The sequence below is a fragment of the Helobdella robusta genome (genome assembly GCF_000326865.2).
Source record: "Helobdella robusta unplaced genomic scaffold HELROscaffold_10, whole genome shotgun sequence".
NCBI lineage: Eukaryota > Metazoa > Annelida > Clitellata > Rhynchobdellida > Glossiphoniidae > Helobdella > Helobdella robusta.
The window spans coordinates 411048-438352 of NW_008703571.1; the positions used below are offsets into that span (position 1 = coordinate 411048).

General features: G+C 33.0%; 3 protein-coding genes across 3 annotated transcripts in view; 2 read left to right on the plus strand and 1 right to left on the minus strand.

Annotated features, from left to right (window-relative positions):
• The window catches only part of HELRODRAFT_71528 (hypothetical protein), a gene marked incomplete at both ends in the record, with an annotated part of 6774 nt that extends 6484 nt beyond the window's left edge, over positions 1-290 (plus strand). The window contains one exon of the mRNA XM_009011743.1: positions 60-290. Within this exon, the coding sequence (XP_009009991.1) occupies positions 60-290 (231 nt within the window). The remainder of the gene's footprint in view (positions 1-59) is intronic.
• Positions 291-10692: 10402 nt separating this feature from the next.
• HELRODRAFT_71423 (hypothetical protein) lies at positions 10693-14547 on the plus strand (the record flags this gene model as incomplete). The annotated part of the gene is made up of 4 exons (XM_009011744.1): positions 10693-10778; positions 11406-11580; positions 12968-13064; positions 14324-14547. Coding segments are annotated over 4 exons (582 nt in total), but the record flags the coding sequence as incomplete, so codon positions are not given.
• A 6308-nt stretch (positions 14548-20855) lies between these two features.
• Positions 20856-22935, minus strand: HELRODRAFT_71408 (hypothetical protein; the record flags this gene model as incomplete). The annotated part of the gene is made up of 6 exons (XM_009011745.1): positions 20856-21009; positions 21339-21457; positions 21706-21858; positions 21972-22092; positions 22226-22454; positions 22623-22935. The coding sequence occupies 6 exons, from the start codon at positions 22933-22935 to the stop codon at positions 20856-20858; spliced, it is 1089 nt and encodes a 362-aa protein (XP_009009993.1).
• Between the last annotated feature and the right edge of the window lie 4370 nt (positions 22936-27305).

Below are 27305 nucleotides of genomic sequence, written 5' to 3' on the forward strand. Positions count from 1 at the left end.
CAAACACACACTCTACACATACAAACACACTTCATACACACACACACACACATACACAGCGTTTCATATTTTGCTGGAGCACTTTCTATGTCTACAACTTCTTAATGGTCTTCAAAGCCATTCAGTACAAACCCGAACTCATGGTGCTGACAATTTTTGTTCAGAGTCTGGCTCCATTAAACAGTGCAGTTAACCCTATTATATATTTTTTATTTAAAAATTCAAAATCTGCTGGAGTTAAAAATAACAGGTTTGTATGTGTGTACGTGTGTGTGATTGTGTGTGTGTGATTGTGTGTGTGTGTGTGTGTGTGTGTGTGTGTGGGTTGGTTTGTGTGTGTCTGTATGTATGTTTGTATAATATCACATACACACATATGTTTGTGAGTGTATACCTCGAAAAAAAAATGATAGAAACGATTCTAGGATGAATGATTAATGATGGACGTGATGCTATAATTGAGGAGAAAACAATGCTAACGTTATCAATGCTGGATGGTTTTGAATAAAATTTTGTTGTTAGCTATAAATGGTGCTGTACGTTTTGTTGTTAGTCATTTTTGTTGTGTTGTTGATCATTTTGTTGTGTAGCTGGTCACAAAATGTATTCTCATTTGTCTATTTTTATTGATTTTTTTTATAGTTTTTCTGAGATAATTTTAGTTCCTGATTTCAAATTTTTGAAAAATTTATCATTAAATTTTTTTTTGTTCTCGCTTTCACAAAAAATTGACAAACAAAAAAATTAATTTTAGTTTATTGGCCGGATCAACTGAATAAAATCAACATGCTTCATTTGAAAATAAGTTGAAATTTTTAAAAATTTGAAGCAAGAACTTGCTACCAAAAAAACATCGAAACATTCGATAAACTGACACGAGATATAAAATTTTAACACATTTTGCACGTTCATTCTGTAGAACGCAACTTTTTTTTCGTCACTTGCAAATATGTAAAAACGCGTTACAACGAAAATTTTCTTTAAAATTTCTGAAAAATTTGAAATGAAACTTTTGCAAATTTAAGAGTAAAATAATAAAGAGAGAAACTTCAATTCAACGTAGGACGTACTTTCTTTGCTTCAAGACCTCTTCGAGATTGAAAACTTCAAAGAACCTGCACCTTCAGCAGGTCGTGAAAAACAGACATCCTGTGGACTCCATCAACAAACACAACAACAACAATAAAAATCTCGTCAACCGGTCAAAAATTCCTGAAAATCACTCTAGTGTATGTGGCGGAATGACCGTGGAGACCAACCTAGTCCACCAGCGCCATTCGTCAGGCAGCAAGGACAGCCCCAAGACCCCATCCCAATCGCTGACCAATCAGATCACATTCCGACGTTACTCGACCACGCCCTACGTCAGACCTAGCCTGTCAGAAGCCGAGAATGAAATACTGCTGAAGCACGTGACCGGTGAAAAAAACTTCTGCCAGGAGAATGAGGATAATAAAATGGATGAAACTGCTGTCAAACAACAACAGCCCAACAACAAAAACAACAACATTTCCTGTAACACCAACAATGACGTCATCGTAAACAGTTGCGTAAACATTAACAACACCACTAAAAACATCAACAAAAGTCAGATTATTGAAACCAGCAGCAGCAGCAACAACAACAACAGCAACAACAACAACAGCAACAGCAGCAGCAGCAACAACAACAGCAACAACAACAGCAACAACTACTACGACGTCATAATCCGTAACAGTAAAATTAACGATAGTCCAAGCTTTGACGATGACCAAAATTACAATGGTGATAACAATAATGACGACGATGATGATTTTGGCTATGATGATATTAATAATAATAATAATGATGATGTTGAAAAGAATGACGATTATGATTATGATAACAATTACGACGACGACAATTATCTTAACAGCACCAGAGATGAAGATGATGTTGCTGATGATGACGATGAGTGTACGAAAGCAGATAAATAATCTTGAGAAATGAAATCAATGGCTAAATACGTTAACGTTAAATATTTGCCCGATGACGTGGTTGTTTACGATGACGTCATTGTTGGTGTTGTTGGAAATGTTGTTGTTTTTGCTATTGGGCTGCTGTCGTTTGGCAAACAATTCAATACAAATTGAAGTTATTAGTTAAATCGCAGTTGGCAACGAGGTAGGATTCGATTACAGAGAATCACTGACTATCATATACCAAAGCACATGCACGCACACACACACACACACACACACACACACACTCACAAACATACACACAAACACACACACACATTCTTTGGATTAAGACTGTCAGAAATGCAATTGGTTAGCTTCCTATTTAATTTTTCGATTTTTCTAACGGTAGATCGTAAATCATTGTCAAGTTTTTTGAGTTCAAAACCAAAGTTTTTTATTTATTATAAGCATGGTAGAACAGAAAACTGTTTTCGGTATTCCTATACCATCTTCGGTGTTCGAGTTGGTACGTTGTGTATGTAGTCGAATGCTCAAGTAGATCTGCATACACTGTGTTTCTACAATGTTATTTTTGGTTTGTTTAAGAGATACAACACTTCTGAGTGTCATCATTATCGCTGGTTCCTCTGCTTCTAAATTTATCACTGGGAAGGATTGCAAATGCACGTTGTTGGATGTTTAAATGTCTTTCTTCTATGAATATTGAATCGGCTGCTAGTCGTAAATTATAATGGTCGTTATTGTAATGTGAGATTTCAACATTGCTGTCCAGATTTGTTTAGTAATTTCAGTTTTGTGTTTCTCTTTCGTGTGAGTCTTAATAGCGCCAGTCTGTACCTGAGTTGTGATTTTTCTTGACAGATTCGTTGTCGTGATTTACAATGATTTGCAATGATTTACTTGATAATAATTTATTTACTTGATAATAATTTAGGATCTACAGTTAGAAAAATCTAAAAATTAAATAGGAAGCTAACTAACGGGGAACATGCTGTGATTTTCATCAACAATTGCATATCTATATAGTGTAAAAAATAATTTGATTAAAAGCCTTACAAGAGCCCGGTTTGCTATGGGTTATTATGGTCTCTATTAAATATTCTGATTTTTATACATATTTTTTCTTCTTATTATTATCATTATTATTAATGTTACTAATATTTTTTATAAGTATTAATACTGTTGCTATAGTCTGCCATTATTACAACTGTAATATTATCGTTACAATCTGTAAATAATTTATTACATTCTCTATCGTTATTTTATTACATTGTGTTTTCCTGTATTAACTTTTGGTATTTTATGATCATAATAATTATATAATAAATTAATAATTAAATAATTATGTTAAATGATGATAATATTGTGGTCAATAATGATGGTGGTGAGTAAGTGATGAATAATAATGGAGATGCGTGCACGTGTGTGCGTGTGTGTGTATGTGCGAGTGTGTGTGTGCGTGCGTGTGTGCGTGCGTGCGTATGTGTGTGTGTGTGTTCGTATTCTTAAATATTAAACTTTTTTAAATTATATATATCTATACAAATAATATAATTTTTTTTAGCTTTTTTTTTCAAAATTTAAAAACTTTAAATCATGAATCCGTATTTCTCTTAACTATTTTTCATATTTTTTGGTGAATTTCTATGTGAATTTTATTTGAATTAAAATAAAATGCATTATGAATGAAATTGAAAAACACTGATAATTCAAGAATCATACAAAATGTTTACTAAACATTATACAAACTGTGTATATACAAACAATAAGGATATATTATTAATAAATACTATAATAAAACCAATACAAAATGTAAACATAAAACACACAAAAAACATACAAACAACATAAAAAAATTTACATATGCATAAGACATACAAAATACATACAAATAACATACAAAAAACATACAAATAACATACAATATTTACATAAACATAAAATATACAAACAACGTACAAAAATTTACATTAACAGATGATATGCAAGATACATACAAAAAACTTACAAACAACATACATTCAACAAAGAAAAATTTACATAAAACAAAAAAAAATATCAGTAAACAGAGAAAAACATTTTTTTTAAATTCAAGGAAAATATTATTATGGCTTTAACCATCTTCTTTAAAAATTTTAAATCCATCATTTTTCGGTGATCACTCTTTAGATATTTTCAATCACTCTTTTCCTGCCTTCTCATTTTTGACTCTCTTTTTCTTCTTTCTCTCTTTCTTTTTTCTCTTTTTCTCTTTTTTTCTCTCTTTCTCTTACTTTTCATTTTCTCTTTCTCTCATTTTTTTTAAATTTTTATTTGTTTTTATTCATTTTTCTCACGTGTTACCTTAATTCGCGCTCCTCTTCGACTAATGTGCCATTTCTCACAGTTCTTTTTCATTCTTAATATTTTCTTTCTTTTTTCTTCTTTTTTTTCATTCTTTCCTTCGCTCGCTCTTTTTAACCCCAACAGCCTACACGCACATCCACACACACACACAAATAAACACACAATCTTTTTTTTTATTTATTCTCTAGTGTTCACCGTCTTTTTTACTCTAACTCTTTCATTATGTCTTTCTGCTATTCTCTCTCTCTCTTTCTCTCTTTCTCTCTTTATTACTTCTCTTTTCTTCTTCTCTCTTTCTTTCTCTCTTTCCTTTTTTCCCTCTTTGTTCTGCACCGAACCAGCCGATAAGATGTTGGCACTGCCCACACTTCGTGAAAATGAACCAAAAAAAAGGTATGAACGGAAAAAGTGTTCCTATCACGAATTCAAAAAACAAAACAATAAGACATCATTCAAAGATGATGTGACGTCATTATCCTCACCATCGAAAAAGATGTGTGATTAATATCGTCACCATCGTTTGTGACGTCATTCCCGTCGTAATTAACGTGGTCGTCGTCCTTATTAGTGTCGTTGCATCATTATTGTAATCGTATTTGTCGTCGTCATCATTGATATCATCATCGTCATCTTCTTTTTCTTCTTCTTCTCCATCTGCATCTTCTTCTTCATCTTCTTTTTCATCATCATCTTCATCATCATCTTCTTCTTCATTTTCTTCTTCTTCTTTTCTTCTGCTTCTTTTTCTTCTTCTTCTTCGTTATCATCATTATAATTAATAACAACGATATTGCGTTTTTTGTATGCAATGTTTTTCAACAACAAGTCGTTGACACAGTAGCATGGGCGCGCGCGCGTGTGTGTGAGTGTGCGTGTGTGTGTGCGTGTGTGTGTGTTGTGTGTGTGTGTGTGTTGTGTGTGTGTATGCGTGTGCGTGTGTGTGTGTATGTACGTTCAATCCAAAGTTCGCCGCTCAGTTATTCAGTTCATCCTATGGATCAAAGGTGGAGTGAGTAGAGGATGATGATGATGATGATGACGACGATGACGATGACGATACTGGTGGTGATGGTGACGATGAAGATGATGATAATGCTGATGCTGCAGCTGATGATGTTATTTCTACTACAACTTCTACTGCAACTACTTCTACTAATACTAAAACATTTGCTGTTGTATCAGCTGCTGCTACCACTACTATCATTATTGCTTCTACTTGTAAGACGTTTCCGAGAAAAAGATTTTAAAATTTCAAATATATTTATTTTTTGGCAGAAAAAAATTAAAAATAGGAACTGCGAATTTTTCCGATTCGTTTTAAGTGGCCACAGTTGTTACATTTTATAAAATTTTAAAAGCTTTTTACAAAAAAATATCTTTCTGAACGTTTTTCTGAACAAATTTTAGACAAATTTATTTAGTTGGCTCCATCCTCATCATCTTCATCATCATCATCATCATCATCATCTTCTTCTTCATCATTATCACCATTGTCATCTTCATCATCATCATCATCATCATCTACATCATCATCATCATCATCATCATCATCATCACTATCATTACCACCAATCATCATCATTACCATCGTCATCATCATCATCATCATCAACATCATCTACATCATCATAATCATTATCATCACTATCATCATCATCCTCTTCTTCTTCTTCTCCACCATCATCATCGTCACCATTGTCATCTTCATCATCATCATCCTTTTCTTCTTCTTCTCCTCCACCATCATCATCGTCACCATCATCATCATCATCTACATCATCATCATCACTATCATCATCATCATCATCATCGTCTTCTTCGTCATCATCATATTCAAGCGCCTAATGGCCTTCTTTTGTTTCTTTTATTATCGCCAATGATTACATAATTTAATGATATACACCTTTTTCGTTAACGAAATTTTTGTGCTATGGAGGTAGTATTTTCATCATCATCATCATCACCGTTATCACCATCATCATCATCATTACCATCCTCCTCATCATCATCACTACCATAATTATCATCACTAATATCATCATCGTCACAAATTTTCACGTTTTTCATCATCATCATTATCATTCTTGTTATCAATATCATCATCAGCAGCAGCAGCATCACCATCATCATCATCATATACATCATCATATGCATCATCAGCAGCAGCATTATCATCACACACGTAAGCAATTTATTTTGTTGCAAATTTGTTAGAAAAAAAATCTTCAGCTCTAGAAGTTTCTAAAATTTCCATGGATGAATAAGTTCAGTTTCTTACTTCTTTACAACTCCTTCCCAAACATTTTTTCACATTTCTGGTTATTTTTTTTTCGGTCTATTTCGTTGAGGTGATTAAATTTTAAAAGAAAAAAAAACTGTCATCATCATTATCGTCGTCGTCATCATCACCATGGCCGTTTCGTTGGTCGTCACAACTATCATTGAAACGAAACGACGTCGACATGTTATTTTCATCATCTTCATCGTCGACAGTTTTAGAAATATCTTCTAAACTTTTCTCCAGATGATAAAAATTAAATCGATGGCTTTGAACGAGAGAAAACATTCAAAAAAAAGCTAAAAAGAATGAATGGATGAATGGATAAATGAATGAATTAACGAACGAACGAACGAACGAATGAATGAATGAATGAATGAACGAATGAATGAACGAATGAATGAACGAACGAATAATCAAGCAACAACAAAAATATTTATATGTTTCATAGGACATCACAGCAAGTAAGACTCGCATAAATTATATAATAGAGTACTATGTGTCAAAATCTGATAACAATAGATCATAATTATATTATAATATATTATATTATGTTATTTATATACACACTCTCTCATACTTTCTCTCTCATTCTCTCTCTTTTCTTTTCTCTTCTCTCTTTCTATCTCTCTTTCTTTGACGTATACACATACACGTACACTGTATACTTAAACACTTTCTCTACACACTCTTCTCTCTCTCTTTCTCTCTCCTCCCTCTCTCTTTTTCTCTCGCTCTCTAACATGTACACAGACACAATAATATGCCCATAAACTAAACACAGACACACACACACACACACACACACACACACACACATGTGTGTGTATAAATATATATATTCTTTATGTATACATAAATATATATATATATGACATACACATACATACATTAGTACTAAGATGTCGTATTGTTGTTACACATTATACATTGGACCTGTTAGAGCTTTCAATTTGAAGCGAATTTGAACTTTAAGGCATGATAAGTTTACTGAGATTTTTATTTCAATTTGTTCATTTCAATTGTTTGTTTTTTAATTTTTTTCCTAAATATTTTTAATTGTATTAATTCAAGTGCTGTTTTATTATTTCTATTCACTTTTGCAATATTTTAAAAGTGAATTTCATTAAAAACTGTTTCCAAAAAGTCGAGATTTGAGTTAGTTTGAATGTAAAATTTGTGACTAAATATTAGTGACATGCCTTTATTTAGTTGAGGATTGATTTGGATATGTTATTTAAATGAATAGGAGTTTGAATCAGTTAATTTTTTCAAACCGTTACTAAGATTTTCTTTACTCTGTGAATGACATTTGAATTTGAGTAGGCTTGTACTTGATTTGTTTTGTAGTAAGTAGTAAGCGAGCCTTTTAAATTTATAAAATGCATTTTTATTTGTCGAATTCAGACCGATCAGGCATTAGCATTTTTAAAATAATGACTTTTTCTTTTTTAAAAATGAATTAAAATTATATTAAACACTTATAAATCTTAAAAAGTACCATTTAAAAATTAAAAGTGGAAATAAAATAGCCATTTTTTAATCAATTTTAAATTTCATATCTTTTTAGTATTTTCGTACTGATGACTTTTCTTTAGCTGCACAAAACAAATAAAATTATTCACTAAATTTTTCTCAAATTTGATTCAACTTTTTCACATTTAAACTTAGCTATTAAAAGGTATAAATGTCTAAATGAATCACATGATCCTGGTAAAAACCAAACTATAACAACGACAACAACAACATCAATAAGGTCTTTAACAAAACAACATTAACAACAAAATGTCAAAAACAACAACAACTGGAGATGCCAGTGTTTTTTCCAAAGTCATGGCAAAAATTTCAGTACAATTCCTCAACTATCTATTCACCAGAAAGGAAGTTTACCAGGCATTTGTTGGAATGATTAAAAGTAAACCTGGAGTAGAATTAATTTTTGATAAACGCAAAAACACCTGGTATGTTGGAGGTAGTTGGGACTCGATCTGCCTGATTCGGCAACAAATGATTGTACTTGTCGACTGCATGTTCACCTTCAATGACGTTCAAGAGCAGATCAAAGATCATGAATATCAAGAGAGTCCGCACAAAAAATGGAATTCTTCATTAAATTATAATGAAAATTTTACTAATCTATCTGATGCATCTAAAAGTCAACAGTACAGTGTAGTCAAAAAGTTTGTGCACTCATCTGATCAGCCAGAAACACAAAATGCCAATAACTTACCAACAAATTTTTTCAACAACCATCATTCGATGTCAGAATCACCACTATCATCACCAGTCTCAACACCTTTACGACAGTTAAGTCAATCATCAACATCAAATTTAGCTTACAACATCAACGTCGGCAACAACAACATCATCAACAACAACAACAACAGTTACTCAAACGACACCATTATAGATTCGTATTTACTGAATGACATGTTTTCAGCTAACGACATCATCAAAGAAAACAACATTTACAACAATGACGACAGCAGCTACAACAACAACAACAGCTACAACAACAGCAACGACATTAACAACAGCAACTACAACAACAACGACGATTTTAACAACGAAATTAACTCGTCCACCGTAATGAACTCTTTAGAATTGTCTGCTCATGGATTTGAATCCAACTCTATAGTAGATTCAAGCGACAATAGCAACTCTTCGTTCATTGAAAAGTTTGACAACTGCGCAGCACCAGACGAGAAAGATTATAATTACAAGGATGGTATCATCGATAGTAAAACTCCCAACGAGGATTTAATTTTGAAATCGATTGAGTCTTCTTTTAGTGAAAAGGGCAGTTTGGATGACGTCACTGACAGCAACATAAACAACAACATAAACATAAACAACAACATAGATAATAAATTAATCAACAACAACAACAGAATTTTAAACAACAATGATAATACTAATAATACTGATAATAATAATAATGTGAATAATAAGATAAACATCTGTAATAACAAACAGACTATAACATCTTTGATCTTGGATTTGAGTAAAAAAGTTGATGCTGTGACTGTTAATGGTAAGAAAATTTTTAATTTTTATTATTGTTTTTATGATTATTGTTACTGCCGTTGTTGTTATTTTGTTATTATTATTATTATTATTATTATTATTATTGTTGTTGTTTCGTACCTTCTAGAATTATCCCCGACCATTTCAAAGAATACAACACAGTTTGTACCAACAACAACAACATCAACAACAAGAACAACTAGTTTTGTTGATCAGTTGCTGCTGAATAATTCCCGAGAAGAACAATTTGCAACAACTACATCTTTCTTACAAAAATCTTCGCAACAACCACAACAACAACCACAACAACAACAACAACCACAACAGCAGCCTCGGCAGTTACCGCAACAACACCAATATCAATTAGAAGATCAGATCTCAATTTCACCAACAACACCAACAGGTATGGCGACATTGCCAGAACTGTTGACAACAAAACCTAGCAACATGAAAGACAAAAATTCTCCATTCAACAATTGTTCCTACTGCTCTAAAGTATTTATCAACAAAACAAACCTCATTAAACACGTGAAAACAGCTCACCATGGCATCATCAACAACAACAACGATAGCAACAATGTTGAAAGATGCTGCAACAAAATTATGGCGACGGGTGGTAGAAAATATTTAGACGAAGTTGACATCAAATTAGAGAAGGATTTCACCAAAGTTTTAAACAAACAGTTGGCTAGAGCTTGTAAATTTTGCTCCAAGGTTTGTTTTTTTCAAAATTTTTCTTCTTCGTTTGAATGTTGTTATTTTGTCTTGTCTTTCATTTATTTTCCTGGTTTATGTTTATGTTATATTGTTATTAGTGACAAGATTTGTCAGATTATTTCGTTGTTTTATCCAATTGGACAACATTGTTGACAATTTTGAAGTGACTCTGTGGAAAAAATATGCAACAATTACTCAACTAGTCAACCAAACAACACTTTAACCAACCAACCAATCAACACTTCAACCAACCAACTAACCATCCCACCAACGATCAACCAATCAATAGTTCAACCAACCAACCAACCAACACTCCAACAGGTCTTCTCAACACGTTCCAACCTCTTCAAGCACTCGCGCAAATGCAAATCTGCCCACCAGTGTCAGACCTGCCAGGACCGCTTCGAGTCTCACGCTCTCCTCAGCCAGCACACCTACGTCGTCCACCAACTCTTCCTCTGCCGCCTGTGCGATATAATCGTCGACACGGAAGAGAGCTACGCGGACCACGTCAATTTTTGCCACCCTTCTGTCTCCCTAGATACCGCAACCCCCGAGCCGATGGTGTCGTCTGTGGCGGAAGATGATGACGTTGCTGGTGAGAGGGGGGCTCCTAGAAATGTTCTTTCAAATAGCGAAAGGATGGAAAGTGATGAAGTTGCTGTCGTCGGCGTCCTGTCGCCACTGGTAGCTAAGCCGCCCGCTGCCGAGCCGATCATTCCGATCTTGGATAATGACGCGGATAAGGTTTTGTTGATATTTTAGTTGGCATTGGTTGCCGGTAACTCTGACGCTAATGTGTGATAGTTTAAATTGTTGTGAGTATTTTTATGCAGGTTGTACTATTCATGCGAAACCTAATACTCTTCTAAAGCATTATTACCTCAATTTGGTTGTTAGTAATTCAGTGGAGCTAACTATCCACCACACATTTTTCTGTCAAACACGCAATCACACACACGCATATGCACATTGATAGACACACACACACACACGCACATTGATAGACGCACGCACACACACACACGCATACACACACACGCACATTGATAGACGCACGCACACGCACACACGCACAAACTACAGACAGTCAGATGCCATAAGCCGAACCCGTGCACGAATTGTGGGAAAGTCTTCTCAACATTCAGCAACCTGCTGAAGCACATCAGAGTCATACATGAGAATGCCAGATTCCCATGCAACCTCTGCAAGCGAGTGTTTGCCTGTAAGGATGGGCTCAGAAACCACATGAATAAAATACATGACAAAGTTACTCATAAGTTAGTATCTGTAGTAGTAGTTGTTGTAGCAGTAGCAGCAGTAGCTGCAGCAGCAGCAGTAGTAGTAGTAGTAGTATATTGCTGTTGTTGTTATTATTATTTTTATTATGGTCATTGTCATTCACCCGTCATTACGTCAGATGCGAGATATGTTCAATGGAGTTTGAGAACCAATCACGTCTGGCGAAACATCTCAGCCTCATCCATAACAACCAATCATCGATCTACAACTATCCCTGCGAATTATGCGGTAAGAAATTTCTCTACAAGACAAACCTGAAACGCCATAAAAAAGTTAGTGTGGTGTCTATGTGTGTGCTTGTGTGTGCGTGTGTGTGTGCGTGTATGCGTGCGTGTGTGTGTACTTTTACTTTTGCTGTGGCTTCTCACCCACTCATCTGTCAATAGTTAATAGTTAATGACAGTTAATGAATGCCTAGTAGCGTAACACACACACACGCACACGTGCACACACACGCACATACACACATGCAAAAGAAGCAGGTTTTTTAGACATAATGACAGCTATGATGATGATGATGATGATGGTGATGATGGTGATGACGTTGTCATCTCATTCCTTTATCCATTCATTCATCTGTTCACCACATCCACACGTTTGTTCGTTCGTCCGTTCATTCATCTGTTCATACATTCGTTCATTTAACGTTTATTTGTTCATCATGCATTTGCTCATTTGTTTATATTTTCATTCAATCATTCACTCGTTCGTTCATTCATCTATATAAACGTTCGTTCATTCTTTAATTTGTTTTTTTTTCTCGTTAATTTATTGAACTTCATTCATTCAATCATTTATTTATTCATTCATTCATTTTTTTCTTTCATTCATTCATTCATTTATTTATTCATTCATTTATTTATTCATTCATTTATTTTTTTTCATTCTTTCATTCATTTATTCATTCATTTATTCATTCATTCATTCATTCATTCATTCATTCATTCATTCATTCATTCATTCATTCATTCGTTCGTTCATTCATTCGTTCATTCATTCATTTATTCAAACGTTCTTTCATTCATTCATCCGTTCATTCCCCCGTTCGTTGCTATTGACGATAATTTGATTTTCATTTATTGGCATATCTAGACCAAGTGTTCCTGAAAACTTTTAAGATTATTTTTATTTTTAAATTTCGATTTTTTAGCTGTAAAAGAAACAAACAGGATGCTTCTATTGATTCTATATCATCGTCATCATCATCAACATTCATTCATTCATTCATTCATTCATTCATTCATTCATCCATCCATTCATCCATCCATTCATCCATCCATCCATTCATTCATTCATTCATTCATTCATCCATCCGTCCATCCATCCATCCATCCATTCATTCATTCATTCCTAGTTGGATCACGAGGGCCTCAGATATACATGCCAACGATGTTCCACTCCTTTCAGAAGCAAGAGTCAACTCAATGAACATCACCGAATCATTCATCTAGGTTAGATCTTTGTTTTCTGTTTGTATGTTTTTGTTTTGTATATGTGTATGTGGGTTGTATGTTGCATCTGTGTGTTTTTTTGTATGTGTGTTGTGTACGTGTATGTGTGTTTCTTTGATAGAATGTGTGTATGTGGTCGTATACAAGCGATAATTGTATGTTTGTACCTGTTTAAATGGGTTCGTTCTCACGTTCTATTCAATTCAAGTTATGTTAAGTTTTTGTTTGTTTTGCAGAGGTTGTTTATTCGTGACTGTATAATGTTTGTTTAAATCTGTGTGCTGGTTTGTTTATGTTTTTGTGAGTAAGTTTAAGGTTGTTTGTATGTTGTTTAGGGGTCGTTAAGTAGGTAGTCATCATTGTTGTTTTTTTACGTTTGTTTTCGTTTGTTTTTTATGTGTTTCTATAAAGTTAGTTTATGTTTGTTTATGCTTATGTATGTTTGCATGTACTTATTGTATTTGTGTATGTTTTGTATGGTTTTGTATATGTTGTTTGTTTATGTTTATGTATGTTTGAATGTACTCACTGTGTTTGTGTATGTTTGTGTATGGTTTTGTATAGGTTGTTCGTTTATGTTTCCATGTTGTTTAATTTTTTTGCTAAAGGGGCGAGTTTAATGTTTGCATCTGTTAAACTTGGCACTGTTTACATGTAGATGCTTTCTGTTTAAAACAGAGAGGGGGGGGGAGAAAGAGAGAGAGAAAAAGAGAGAGGATAGAGAGAGAGAGAGAGAGAGTTATTATTAATTCGTTCGTTTAGTTCTTGATCTTTGGTGTTGCAATTATTATTATCATTCATTGTTATAATTATTCTTTTCTATAGTGAGAAGATAATATTTATTATTATTTTTCTTATTTTTCTTTCTTTCTCTATTTTGATTCATCAGACAGCGCTCTACAATAATAACAAATGCGACTCTTGAAATTTGCTCTACTTAGCGTTTTAACTTGAAAGCGATTTTATATTATTTTTCACGAAAATAAATTTTTGACTAGGATCTGTCCATAATTTTCGTTCTCCAGTTTCTTTTTCTTTTTGTATGTTAATGTATTGTATATGTGTGTATGTGGGTTGTATTTCTGTTTGTATGTGTGTTTGTATGTGTGTGTGTGTGTGTGTGTGTGTGTGTGTGTGTTTGTGCGTTTGAATGTGTGTGATGTACGCATATGTATATGTATCAGAATGTGTGTTTGTATGTGTGTACGTGTGTACGTGTTTGTATTTATGTATGTGTTTGTTTGTGTGAAAACTTTTAGGTTTAGCCCTGAAGTGCGAGTTATGTGACAACGAGTTTCACAGCTGGTCAACCCTAAGGGACCACGAGAGGGCCGCCCATGGCAAGCACGCCCCCATCATATGCGCCATCTGTGGGAAGAAATTTAGCAGGTGGGTGATGTTTTGTAAATTTGTATGTTTGTTTGTGTGTGTGTGTTTGTTTGTTCGTTCGTTCGTTCGTTTGCACGTTCGTTTGTTTTTTTAATTTTGTTGTTTTTTATTCCTAAAAATTGCATTAGTTTGCGTGTAGAAATTTCATTTACTTCATACTAAGCAATTTTGAAATTAGTTACATTAAGCAGTAGCAGAAGTAGTAGCAGCAGCAGTAGCAGCAGCGGAAGCAGCGATAATATCGGCTAGCCACTGCTGCCATAGATGTTTGTAGAAGAGTTGTAAAAATTGGTGACGGATAGAAAACACCTTGCAGATACCCCGCCTTGTCTTATCATCTGAGGAAAGAACACAAACGGAGGTTCAACGTTGCAGGTGACATCATATATGATCCTCAACAAACCACTGCCAACAACAACATCAACAACAACATCCACAACATTAACAACAACAACATCAACAACATTAACATCAACAACAACAGCGACAACAACAACAACATCAACATCAACAAACTGCAAAAGTTAACTTTTTCGCAAGTAAACTACCAGCAAGTTAGCCCCGCCCAGCAACAACCGCCGCATGTTTCCGCAACATCATTAGCATCGATAATGACATCACAAAATGAGGATTTTAAAGGCAACAACAACAACATCAACATTATCAATGCTGTCAACATCAGCAGCAACATCAACAACAGCAGCAACAACAACAGCAGCACATTAACTACCCTACAACTCCCGGCAAGATCTCAACATTGCAATGGCGTACCATCATCATCAGCGTTATCGTCGTCGTCATCATCATCATCATCACACCCCTCCTCATCATCATCATTTATTCCTTCATCACACCCACCATCTTCATCATCATCAGCAGCAGCATTTGGTATGGATTACTTACCGGCTTCTTACTATAACACTTCAACAAACAACAACACTAATCAGTTTATTAACAATTTTGACAGCAACTCTAAACATTTTTTTAAGAAACAACAACATCAACAACAACAACTACTACTACTGCATCATCATCAACAACAACAACATACAGGCTACCTACCAATGTTGTTTGAACAACAATACCTCCAATACACAGACGATGGCAATGACGTCATATACGCTGACGACTTAAACATGGTAAACAACAACGACATCAGCAACAACAACAACAACAACAACAACAACAACAATAGTTATTTGCCATTGCAACAATCTTCATCATCACCAACGCCGCCCCTATTGTTGTCATCATCACATTTCCAACTTCCTTTAGCATCATCATCGTCGTCGTCGTCATCGCGAGCTACGCCAGCCCTATCGTCCTTGATTTCGTCATCATCGTCTCTGTTGTCGTCAACCGATTTCAGTTATGATAGGATAAATAATGACGTCATAGAGGGCGTCAATGACTCAAACTTGCACAACCCAAACGCTAGCAGAAATATAAATAGCAGTACAATCATAAACAACAACAACAACAACAACAACCTAAACAACGTTAGCAACTACGCAACCGAATTTACCATGTTGTGTCAAAATTTTTCACAAAATTCTCACCGAAATCTGCAGAGGTCTATCAGCGATTCAAATAAGCAACAACAGCAACAAGAACATCAACAACTATTACAAAACCCTCATCAACAACAACGGCGTTATAACTTTCATCAACAACAACAATTACAACAGTTATCAATCCAACAACAACAACAACGGCACCATGCGAAAGTTGACTTTTCAAATACACAACACGACAACAATCACATTAACAACATAAGCAATGACATCAATAACAACAACACAAACAATAATATCAGTAACAGCAACATAAGTAGCAACAACAAAAATTTCGACAACATAATCCACAGCCTCAACAACAAAAACGTCAGCAGTGACATCAACGTCAACAACAACAAAAGCATCAGCGATGACATCATCAACATAAATAACAACATCATCAGCAATGACGTCATCAACTGCATAGAATCAACAACGACGACGATTTTAAGCTTAAGCGATAGTTATAATTTCTATGATAGCTTCCTGAATTCACCGCAATTATCTTCTTAAATTTTGTGAAAAAATTGTAAATAAATAAATTAATTAATTAATTAATTAATTAATTAATTGATATTTTAATTAATTATATTAAACTTATTATTATTATTTTATTTAGTTATTATTTAAATAGTTTTATTCTGAATTTTTATATGATTGTTAAAAATTTAAGAAAAGTGCCTAGCAAACACTGTTAACAATATTTTTAAATGAATTTTTTTTTTCATTTATTTTCGCTCGTGTTATTGTATATGTTTGTATGTATGTGTATGTGTGTATATATGTGTGTGTATATGTGTGTGTGTATGTATATGTGTGCATATGTATATATGTGTGTATGTGTGCGTGTGTACTTGCACGTGTTTGTGTGTTTGCGAACTTTTGCGTGTGTGTATATAATATGTTGTCATTTTTAAAAGGTTGACCTGTTCGTTGATGAATGAAATGTTATTTCTACGATGTAATAGCTATTCAATATTATATTAATATCGCTATTGTTATTGATGTCATTGTTATTGCTGATGCTGTTATTATTATAGTTGTTTTGGTTGATGTTGTGTTGTTGTTGTTTCCTTTGTTCGATTCGTTTTCGCATGCTATTGAAGTATTTTATTTTTAAATTATTACATGACTTAACGATAAAAGAGCAACAACCACCACTGAACACTACCTAAACTACACAACAACAACAACACAGCTACAACAGCCACCACCAAAATGAACGCTGTCTAAACTACATACACTCTTAACGACAACACAACCTTTCGGTTAAATAACTCTGGATTTGAATTGTTAAGAGATCCAGCCTTTCGTAGTGGGTGTGTGATACGTTGGGCTGTTTTTAGTCGCGCTGCCTTTGTTGATATATACACATACCATATCTCATTTGCCAGATGCACTTACACATATCGTGTGATAATAATGATGTTGACGCTGCTGCTGCTGATGATAATGAAGATAATGATGACAAGTGGTAAATACCATACGTGTATCTTATGATACTGTAGTTGTAATTATACTCTAACTTGTTGTGTCATTATTGAACTGCCAGTGGCCTTGTTTTACAGTTTTATTTCAATTCAATTGTTCGACATTTCAATTTTTTAATTTTGAAATTACTATATATATCTATTTTAAATTACAAAGAGACAGAGAGAGACAGACAGAGAGAGACAGAGAGAGACTTAAACATCCATTTGTATACACGCACATGTCATTGCTTTATCAACTGATTTTAAGTGTAAATTTTTTGTTTGTTTTTTTTTTATTTTTTATCGATTGTATATTACCTTGAATAGATTTAGATTTATGCACGCACACACGCACACACATACACACAGACATTTATATACGCAGGGACTTTTTTTGGTTTTAATTTAATCTTCGCACAAACTTTTCTTAAACCGTTTCGCCATCAATAAATCATACGGTCGAACTATTAATATATACGTCTGTATATTTTTGTGCGTGTGCGTGTGTATGTATGTGTGTGTAAATGTTTGCGACTCTTCGCCTATCCCATTATCATAAATGTACTCTTAGCATAGTGTTGTTATTACAATTGTTATGCTTCGATGATGAATTGCATTGTAAAGTTATGACGTCACGAGACGAGTATTTATTATTATAATTATTATAATAATAATTATTATTATAATAATAATAAGTAATTATTATTATTATTGTTGTTGTTGTTATTGTTGATAGTATTTGTTGTTGTCTTCGCTGTTTTATTGCTCAATAAATGAAATGAAATGTGAAATATGACAACTTGATTGATTAAAAATCAAAAATAAAACGAATAATAATATTGTTATTATTGTTAACTATAATAAAATAATAAAAAATAATAATAATAAATTTATAAAGAAATTAAGATTAAAGCAAGAATTTCTGTAAAAGGAATTATCAACAACATTCAACAATTCATTCATTCATTCATTCATTTACTCATTGTCTGATTCATTCATTTATTTATTCATTCATTCAGTCATTCGTTCTTTCTTTTTCTCATTCATTCATCCATTCTATTAAATATTAACTGATGAAATGTCAATCAAATAATACAACTGAAAATCTCACAATCGAACTGCTAAATCAACCAATCAAATTTTATAGAGTATTCAATAATAATGAAAAACGAATCATTTAGTCAACCAATTGCTGATCATCTAGTAAATCAATCAACCATTCGTCAATCAATCAGTCCAGCAATCAATCAATCCATCCTTCAATCAGTCTATCCATTGGTCCATCAATCAGTCTTCAGGAGGTGGTGGAGGGGGAGGGGGTGGTGGGGGACAAAAGGGACTGCCGCCCCAAAACTGTTGTACGGGAGGCGGTGGTGGAGGGTGAACAGGTGAGAGGTGGTTGAGATTTCTTTGCCACGGTAGCTGATCCGACGACGTTGATAATGGTGGTGGTGGTGGTGCTTGTGTCGATGATAAGCCTGAAATTACGTATAATTATTATGTTTAATTATTATGTATAATTATTATTACAAATTATGCAAACACACACACACAAACAAACAAGCACACACATAAACACACACACAAACACACGCAAGAAAACGCGCACACGCACGCACGCGCACACACACACATACAAACACATACGTAACCAAACAAACAAAAGCAGAAACAGAAAGAAACTCCTAACCATTATTCTGCCAGGATAACAATGAAATTGATGGCCTACCTGAATAATATAGCGAAAAAAAATTGTTTTAACTTTTAATTAATTAAATATATAATTAATAATCACACTTATAATTAATTAACAGATATAATAAGATATATATAAATAAATATAATTTAAATAAATTATCATCATTATCACGAGCAAGCATCCAATTAATTACTGACTATGAGAGTGGCCATTATTTAGACTCTGCTGCCAGGGCGGTAGGCTGGGCATTCTAGGGGCATGGGGCATTCTCATTGGCTGATAGCCGTGGGTGGGCGGGCCTGGTGATGGATTCCAAGAGCTGATTGGCTGCTGATATTATTGTTACATTATTATTATTATTTTATTATTATTATTATCGTTACCTCATAACTTGACTATTATTGATTATTGTAACAAAATTAGTATCTGCAAACCTTTAATGAAGAGCCTGATGATGATGATGATGATAGTGCCCCTAAAGAATGTGATGATAGTGATGATAATGATGATGATGATGATGAAGATGGCGATGTAGAAACGGGCTGTCCGAGCTCGGCCATCAGCGATAGGTACTGGGCAAAAAAAATTTATCAATTAACTTTAAAAATATTTATTTGTATATATCAATAAAATATTTTATATTCCAATTAAAGATTAATTTAAAATGAAATTAGCAAAACAAATGATCATTTAATAGGCAAAAAACCAATCAACCAATCAATCAATAAACTATCCAACCACTCAACTAGCCAACCAACCAACCAATTAATCCACTTATTAATCAGCCAAACAACTTTTAAAGGAGAATCATGAAAACAAAACAAACTTCGTTGTCCATTTTCAGCCTATCAGCAAAGGATGGCGTCGTAGTTGTGGCGGTCGTCAGTGTCTTGTCGTCGGCGCCAGCTGTCGAAGATGGCGAAGAAGATGATGCCGATTGCTGTAGTAAAGCTGCTTTCAAGGATTCAGATGGCCTTTATCCAATCAGGAATGAGAAACAATTGTGTATTTTTGTTATTTATCAATTCGTTTAGCAATAATATTTTTAAGCAATATATGTATGTGTGTGTGTGTGTGTGTGTGCGTGCGCGTGCGTGTCTGTGAGCAGCATTTTAAAGAATATTACAAAAGTAAAAATATGCATAGTTTTTCTATTGAAAGACGCACACGCACACGCACACGCACGCACAAACCAACGAACAAACACGTGCACAACAATGCATTAATTCGTTCAATCATGCCAAAACTTACTTGTCGACAATTTATGTCGTCGAATAGAATTCTATTTAGAATCTTTTATTGGACCCCATTCTAACTTGGAATTCTCAATAGCTTATTTAGCAATCAACATACACACATTTACACATACACAATAACACACACACACACAAAGAGAGAGAGAGAGACAAACATATCCAAGACACCAGTACGAAAATATTCACACCATATATAGCCACAAGTCGTCCAGTTAATTTGATATTTGTGTTAAAACAATTAGAGAAGCCATTGAAATGAAGAGAAAATTGAAATAAAGAGAACATAAAAAACACACAAATATTTTTATTCAGCAACAGCAAAAAAAAACAAATGAATCAAATTGAAAAAAGCGAACAACACAAAGAAAAAACAGACTATAGATCACACCAGTCAGCTAATCAACCAATCAACCAACCAATCAATCAATCAAACAAACAATCAACCAATCAACCAGCCAATCAACTAACCGTTTCTGTTTGCAGTCAGGGGCAATGTGTCCGGCCCCACCACAGACGGTACACAGGATGGTGTTGGTAACGATCGACTGTGCCTGCTGTAGTTGCTTCAGTTTTCTACACAAGGAGGTGTAATTGAGTAGATGAGTGAGTAAGTGAGTGGATGAGTGAGTAAACGAGTGAACGAGTGAATGGATGAATGAGTGAATGAATGAGTGAGTGAGTGAATGAATGAATGAATGAATGAATGAATGAATGAATGAGTGAGTGAATGTAACAAATTTGAAGTTTCAACATGAAATTTAAATTTCTCACGACAACTATGAAAATTATCTCAAACATTGAATGAACCATTCATCCCACCATTATCATCACAATCATCATCATCACAACTATCACCACCCTACATCATCATCATCATCATCATCATCATCATCATTACTAACGATAAAGCATCCCCTTCTCTAAGGGTACCATTCAAGAGTGCGAGCTCTCGGAGTTGTTGCCTTCGAAGGTCGTTGTCCCCATCCGGAATGGCTATGCCCTCCTTTATTATTTCTTTTATCTGGTTGTAAATAATGTAATTGAACTTAATGTCAGGCGTAAAATATGTAACGCAGTGAATCATGTAATGTTTACTGCAGTACTTGTAATGTGGAAAGCTTGGGGAAAATGTCAGTCACTCTAACAAGCCAACCAATCACATCTAAGTAATCATAACCAGCCAACCAATCTCAATCAAGCAATGACAAACCAACCAACCAGCCAATCACATTCAAGAATTACAACCAGCCAACCAATCAAAGAACTAACCCTTTCAATGGCCTTCTTCACGGAATCGGGATTGGTGGATGTGACATAGGCATGCAGAGGTTCGTCCTGTCCTGGAAGGGGAATGCCGTTTTTTGTCCCTAATTTGCCCTCTTTCACTGAGCCCTTACCTCGAATTATTATTGTCGCCCCGGTCTGGAGAAATTATTAATGGATGAATAACTCTTAAGTAATAATTATAACTCTCAAATAATTATTATAACTACTTCTACCAATAACAAAAAAGCAATAATAAAAATAGTAATAACCTCTTTTTCAAGAGTTTTCAGTGTGTTTCCTCTGGGTCCAATGAGCAGGCCGACAAAATTCAACAATGGGTAATCTTCTTGGGGTATGACAATCTTTTCACTAACTTTTATGTTAGTCGGCCTATCAGGGTAGTAAGGGAATGAAGTTTTAAATGTACAAAGAATAGGTCCAACGTTATGAATTTTAATTTTAAATATGTCAATCATGGTAATTTATGATTAAATAATTAAAATTCATAAAAGCCTATCCCTACTTGTAGTCGAAAGGTGGCTTATACTCAGGGTTAGTTTTCATGACGATTAAAATTAGCTTGTGCCTCTCTTCCTCCAATTTCTTCCTAACTCTAATTTCCCTTGTGTTCGTTCTCTTTCCGTCAGGGCCATAAATTGGTTCAGGAGAGGGAGACCTGTCTTCTGCTCTTTGGGGGATGCCTAACTCGCCAGATCGTAACCTTCTTGTTATTTCCTCTATTTGCAATTGCACTAATTTGATAAAATTGTTAAATGATTTGTTAATTAAGATTAAGGGTTAACTAATTTATTCAAAAATTATTTAACTTCAAATAAACAGAAATTAATTCAAATTGATTAATTAAATTTTTAATGTCTAATTGAAGGAAGTCAAATTTTTAAAAACAATTTTCCACTCACTGATATACTGCTCCTCTTGCGCCTTAGTTAGACCCGGAGGAATGACAGTGGGCAGGCCGCTCAGAACCGAATCATCTTCCGTATCTTGCCAGCGACTTTTTCGTTTACGTGACAGCCGTTGCTGGGCATTCTGCTTTTCTGTTTTTGTCCAAATGAAAATAGAATTTTTACATAAAATGAAAATTATGAAATAGAGTATTTCTATTTCAAATGGTTCAAATTTTGATGGTCTGCAATAAATTGAAAATAAAATATCCTGATTGATCGTGATTTTTGGGAACTGAAAGAATGAAAAAACCGGAATAGGACACATTTGAAAATATTTTAAAAATTACAAATTTACACACCCGCATCATCATCTGAAGGTCCTCTACTCATTTTTCTCAGACAAACTAATTAGATCCGAAAATGAATTCGATAGGAAATTAAATAAATTAGTGAAAACGACTAAACGTCGACTGGACATGCAACAACAAACGCAGCAGTCACTTTTAAACTAACATCACAAAGACAACATATAGATGGAATAATGTTATTTTGCAACCATATATATATATATATATATATATATATAGTATAAACATCATATATAGGCAGTGTTGTGACATACTTTGCAATTTTTTGAGTATTTAAATACTATATAAATACTAAATACTGGACAAATTTTTTTTAAATACTAAATACTGAACATCAGTATTTAAATACTTTTAAATACTGCTCTTAAAAGATGATTTAATTGAGACACAATTTGCACGGGTAATTAAATAATCTTTAAACGTAAGAACGTCAACTCAATATAAAAAAAAAATTAAGTTCCAGTCCAACCTATTCAACAGAAAGAACTTAATCTTTGTCACTGTAAAGTTAAAATTAACAGTAATTAATAAAAATTAACTTTTGTTAATTTTTAATAATAATAGTTTTTCAAACAAATTGTCAGAAAGTTTGTTCCGTTTTTTGGTGAGTACCAAAGAACCATAGCTAAAAAGGCGTTCAACAGGAGCACTAGATGGCAAACATGTGTTATATCTAAGAAATAATTCCGTTATTTCAGGATGTTTGTTCAGCATAGATAAATCTTTGTCGGCGTCATTCAAATATTGAAAGTACTTTTGATCTTGTTCTGTGTGTCTTGCAGTGAAATTGAAAAAGTCATCAACTGATTCTGACACGACAAACAGAAAAAAATTATATAAAAAAAAACTAGCGATTGGAACTAGCTGTAACTTATAACACAACTCGATTAAAAAATTTTTTCAGATTTTCATACGCAGATAAAAAATATTAAGTGACAAGTATTTAGTATTTAAAAAAATTTAAATACTAAATACTCGATTGAATTGGTATTTAAATACCCGATTTTCAAGCGGTATTTAAATACTTTCTTAAATACCGAAGTCGGTATTTAAATACTATTTAAATATTTTGGGTATTTAAATACTGCACAACACTGTATATATGAGATATATGTTTATAATCATTTACACAACCAATTACAACCTATTTAGACTTAGATGTAGAAACTCAGAAATGCGGTATTCGGTAGGAAGTGCACATGATCGTAAGCATATAATTAGAATAAATATAACGGCCTTCGCTCATTTTTGACGGTCGAACAAGGAGCTTACTTCTGGAGGAAAATTGGAGGGTGATTTTTTATCGCCCAAGTCAAAAGTTAGGATCGTATATTTACTAATTTCGGGATATTGCTTTTATTTAAAATTTCAAAATGTTTTAAAAGGTGATACTAGATGCTGTTTTGGGATAGATATTGCTGTATGACGGTTAAGTATCTTTTTGCATTTTAAATAAAAAAAATTTTTTGTGAACCACCAACAACACAACAACACTAAACTAAACGACGACTAATTAGTAATTAAATTACTAAACTCTAATAATTAAACTAAAACTAATCTCTACTGATTCTAATTACTAATTTAAATAAATAACAGATAACACTAACGAACATTAACAGATTAGACTACTAGAAACTACCAACCACTACACTAATACATACTACTACTACACTAACGACTAACAGCACTTGTTCCTAAGATCCTAAATTCTATTGCTTGATTGGTTTTAAAATTTTTATTTACAATTCTTATGTCTGGGAATAAAAAATATACTAAATTAAATAAATTAATATATTAAACAACTTATCAATCAATTTTATAAAATAAACAATTTTGTAATTTGTTCAATTCAAGCTTCAAACTCCCCAAGCTAACTTGCAATTTAATTAAAATTTATTAATTATGAGTGATTCAAACTAAATTTTTTTTTATTTAATGTTTTACAAAATATTCCTCATTCTTAAATTGTAGTACATGTTGTTATTAAATTTATGAAAGATAATGTGTGATTCCAGTGATTCATCAGTCCATGACTTGTTAGATCATGATCATTCAGTTTCAAAGAATCCCCATCACCATAACCAATGAGGTTTGTAAAAATTGTACTTTTAATTTATTATATTTTATGCACTTAGAATGTTGTGTTATTAATATTATCATTAATTTATTAAATGCTGTGCATACCTATAGCAGGTAAATCATATTATTAAGCATAGAAATAGCCACAATCAAATTAATTTATATAGGCATGAGTATAATTTGGATAATAATAATTAAAAATATCGGTATCATTGAAAATGGATAGTCATAAATAAAAAAATAAATCATAAATTGCTAAAAATAATAGTTCCAGTAAGATTTTGCCTTACACCTACATCTTTTTTTCATTCTTATATTATAATAAATGTTTGTTATAAAATATATCAAGGATTGATTTCTCAATCCATGACTAGATTGAATGTCACGATCCTACAGTTCCATAGGATCCCCATCACCATTAGTCAATAAGGTTTGTAGAAATCACCCCAGGCATACCATCAATGTTTTGTAGCCACCTTTTAATGTAGTGTTAATAAAATGACATTGAGAATAGTTATTTAAAACAATCTTATTAAAATTATTGAACAGGTATGACAAGATTACTTTCTTAATGTCCTAGTGCGAGGAAGATGTAAGCCATTTGTCCAAAGATAATTATATGCCTTATCCCCAATAAAGTGCAGTGTCAACACGAATGATTTTTGATCAAAGTCATATGTTCTAATTTTTTTAAACTTTTCCAGAAATTTTTCTGTTAATTTATTTGTTACATTAAATACTTGATGTGTATTTCATATAAAAACTTGGTTATACCAATTTAGTTAACTTGTTAAGCATTAATATAAAATTGACTCTACTTGTAATGGTGATTGGTATGATGATGATGATCCCAGTCCTAAACAAGGTTTATTATTCACAATGTCATTATACCCTTTCTAAGTTTTAATAAAATACATGGAATATTGGTGAATGCATTTTATATTTTTTGTATAGATAAGAATGTTGCAATGTACAATGATGATGTGAATTGCTTCCTTGTGTAACTGATGACATATAAATATAACTAACTTGAAAACATGGGAATGCTTTCTTCAGCATTACCTTCTTTTCTCCATCATAACCCTTATAATCTTTATTACAGAAATGGTCACTGCATATTCTTGCATTTTTTGATGGAAGCCATTTGAAATCATTTATTTCCTGTCTGATGCACTTAATCCAATCGTTTTGCATTTTTACATTTTGAGAAAATCTGAAATTTTATAAACTGTTACAAAAACTTGTGCATTTCTTAAGTATTGCCTTTAATAATAAAATGGTAGTCCATGATAGCATTATAAATTATAATAGTCTATAAAATAAAATATATGTAATTGTAAAACAAAATAGTTCTATTCAACGAGTATAGGGATATTGTTACATTTATTTTAGTGCGAAGTTAATTTGAAAATAAACCTGTGAAAAGATGCATCAGAAATTTTCTCATTTCTATTTATTATTAATGCAATTTTTAATGCAACAGGTAGGCATGTTTGTTTATAGCTACGAAAATGAAAATTTACTTAAAAACTAAATTAGTGTATCTGGTACGAAAATTAGTACAGAAACAAAAACAAAAGAATAAATGACAATATAAAAATTTAAACATTGATTGAAAGAGTTTATCCTAATTATATGGTATGGGCAATTCGTTGCGAAATCGTTGGAGGAAATGGTGTCAACAGTAGTTATTTTACTGCATGGTAGTTAATCAGCCAGTATAAAGGTTATATTCAATTCCTATCAAATAAATTTGACAAAATATACACAGGCAGAACTAAATAAAGAAATAGACATGTAGTTATAATACATTTATAATATTGTATTTACACATTCAAATTGTACAATTGTGGTATGTTGTAGTCTCAAATTATTTTAAATTCTCTCAGAAAATTTTAAACGTTTTACTACACTATATATACTAGTTATTTTTATCAACAATTTAAAAATTTTATCAATAATTAAAAAAATTTCAAATTGATTTCATTGCGATATCACTAATGATTTTTGTGACCTGACTGATTAAAAAGCATCAAAGAAAGTTAAAATAGGATGGAGAATTTGTTATATTGTTTAAATTCGTTTAAAAAGCGAGCAAAATTTTAATATAAAAGCGCTTATAAATCTATGCATATTGGCTCAGCTTGGCTTGGCTCGGCTTGGAATTGGATGTTAAGCAAGGTGTGGTTTCAAACAATTTTGAATTCTCCCCGAAAAATTTGAACTGCGTGCTTACATATATAGCACT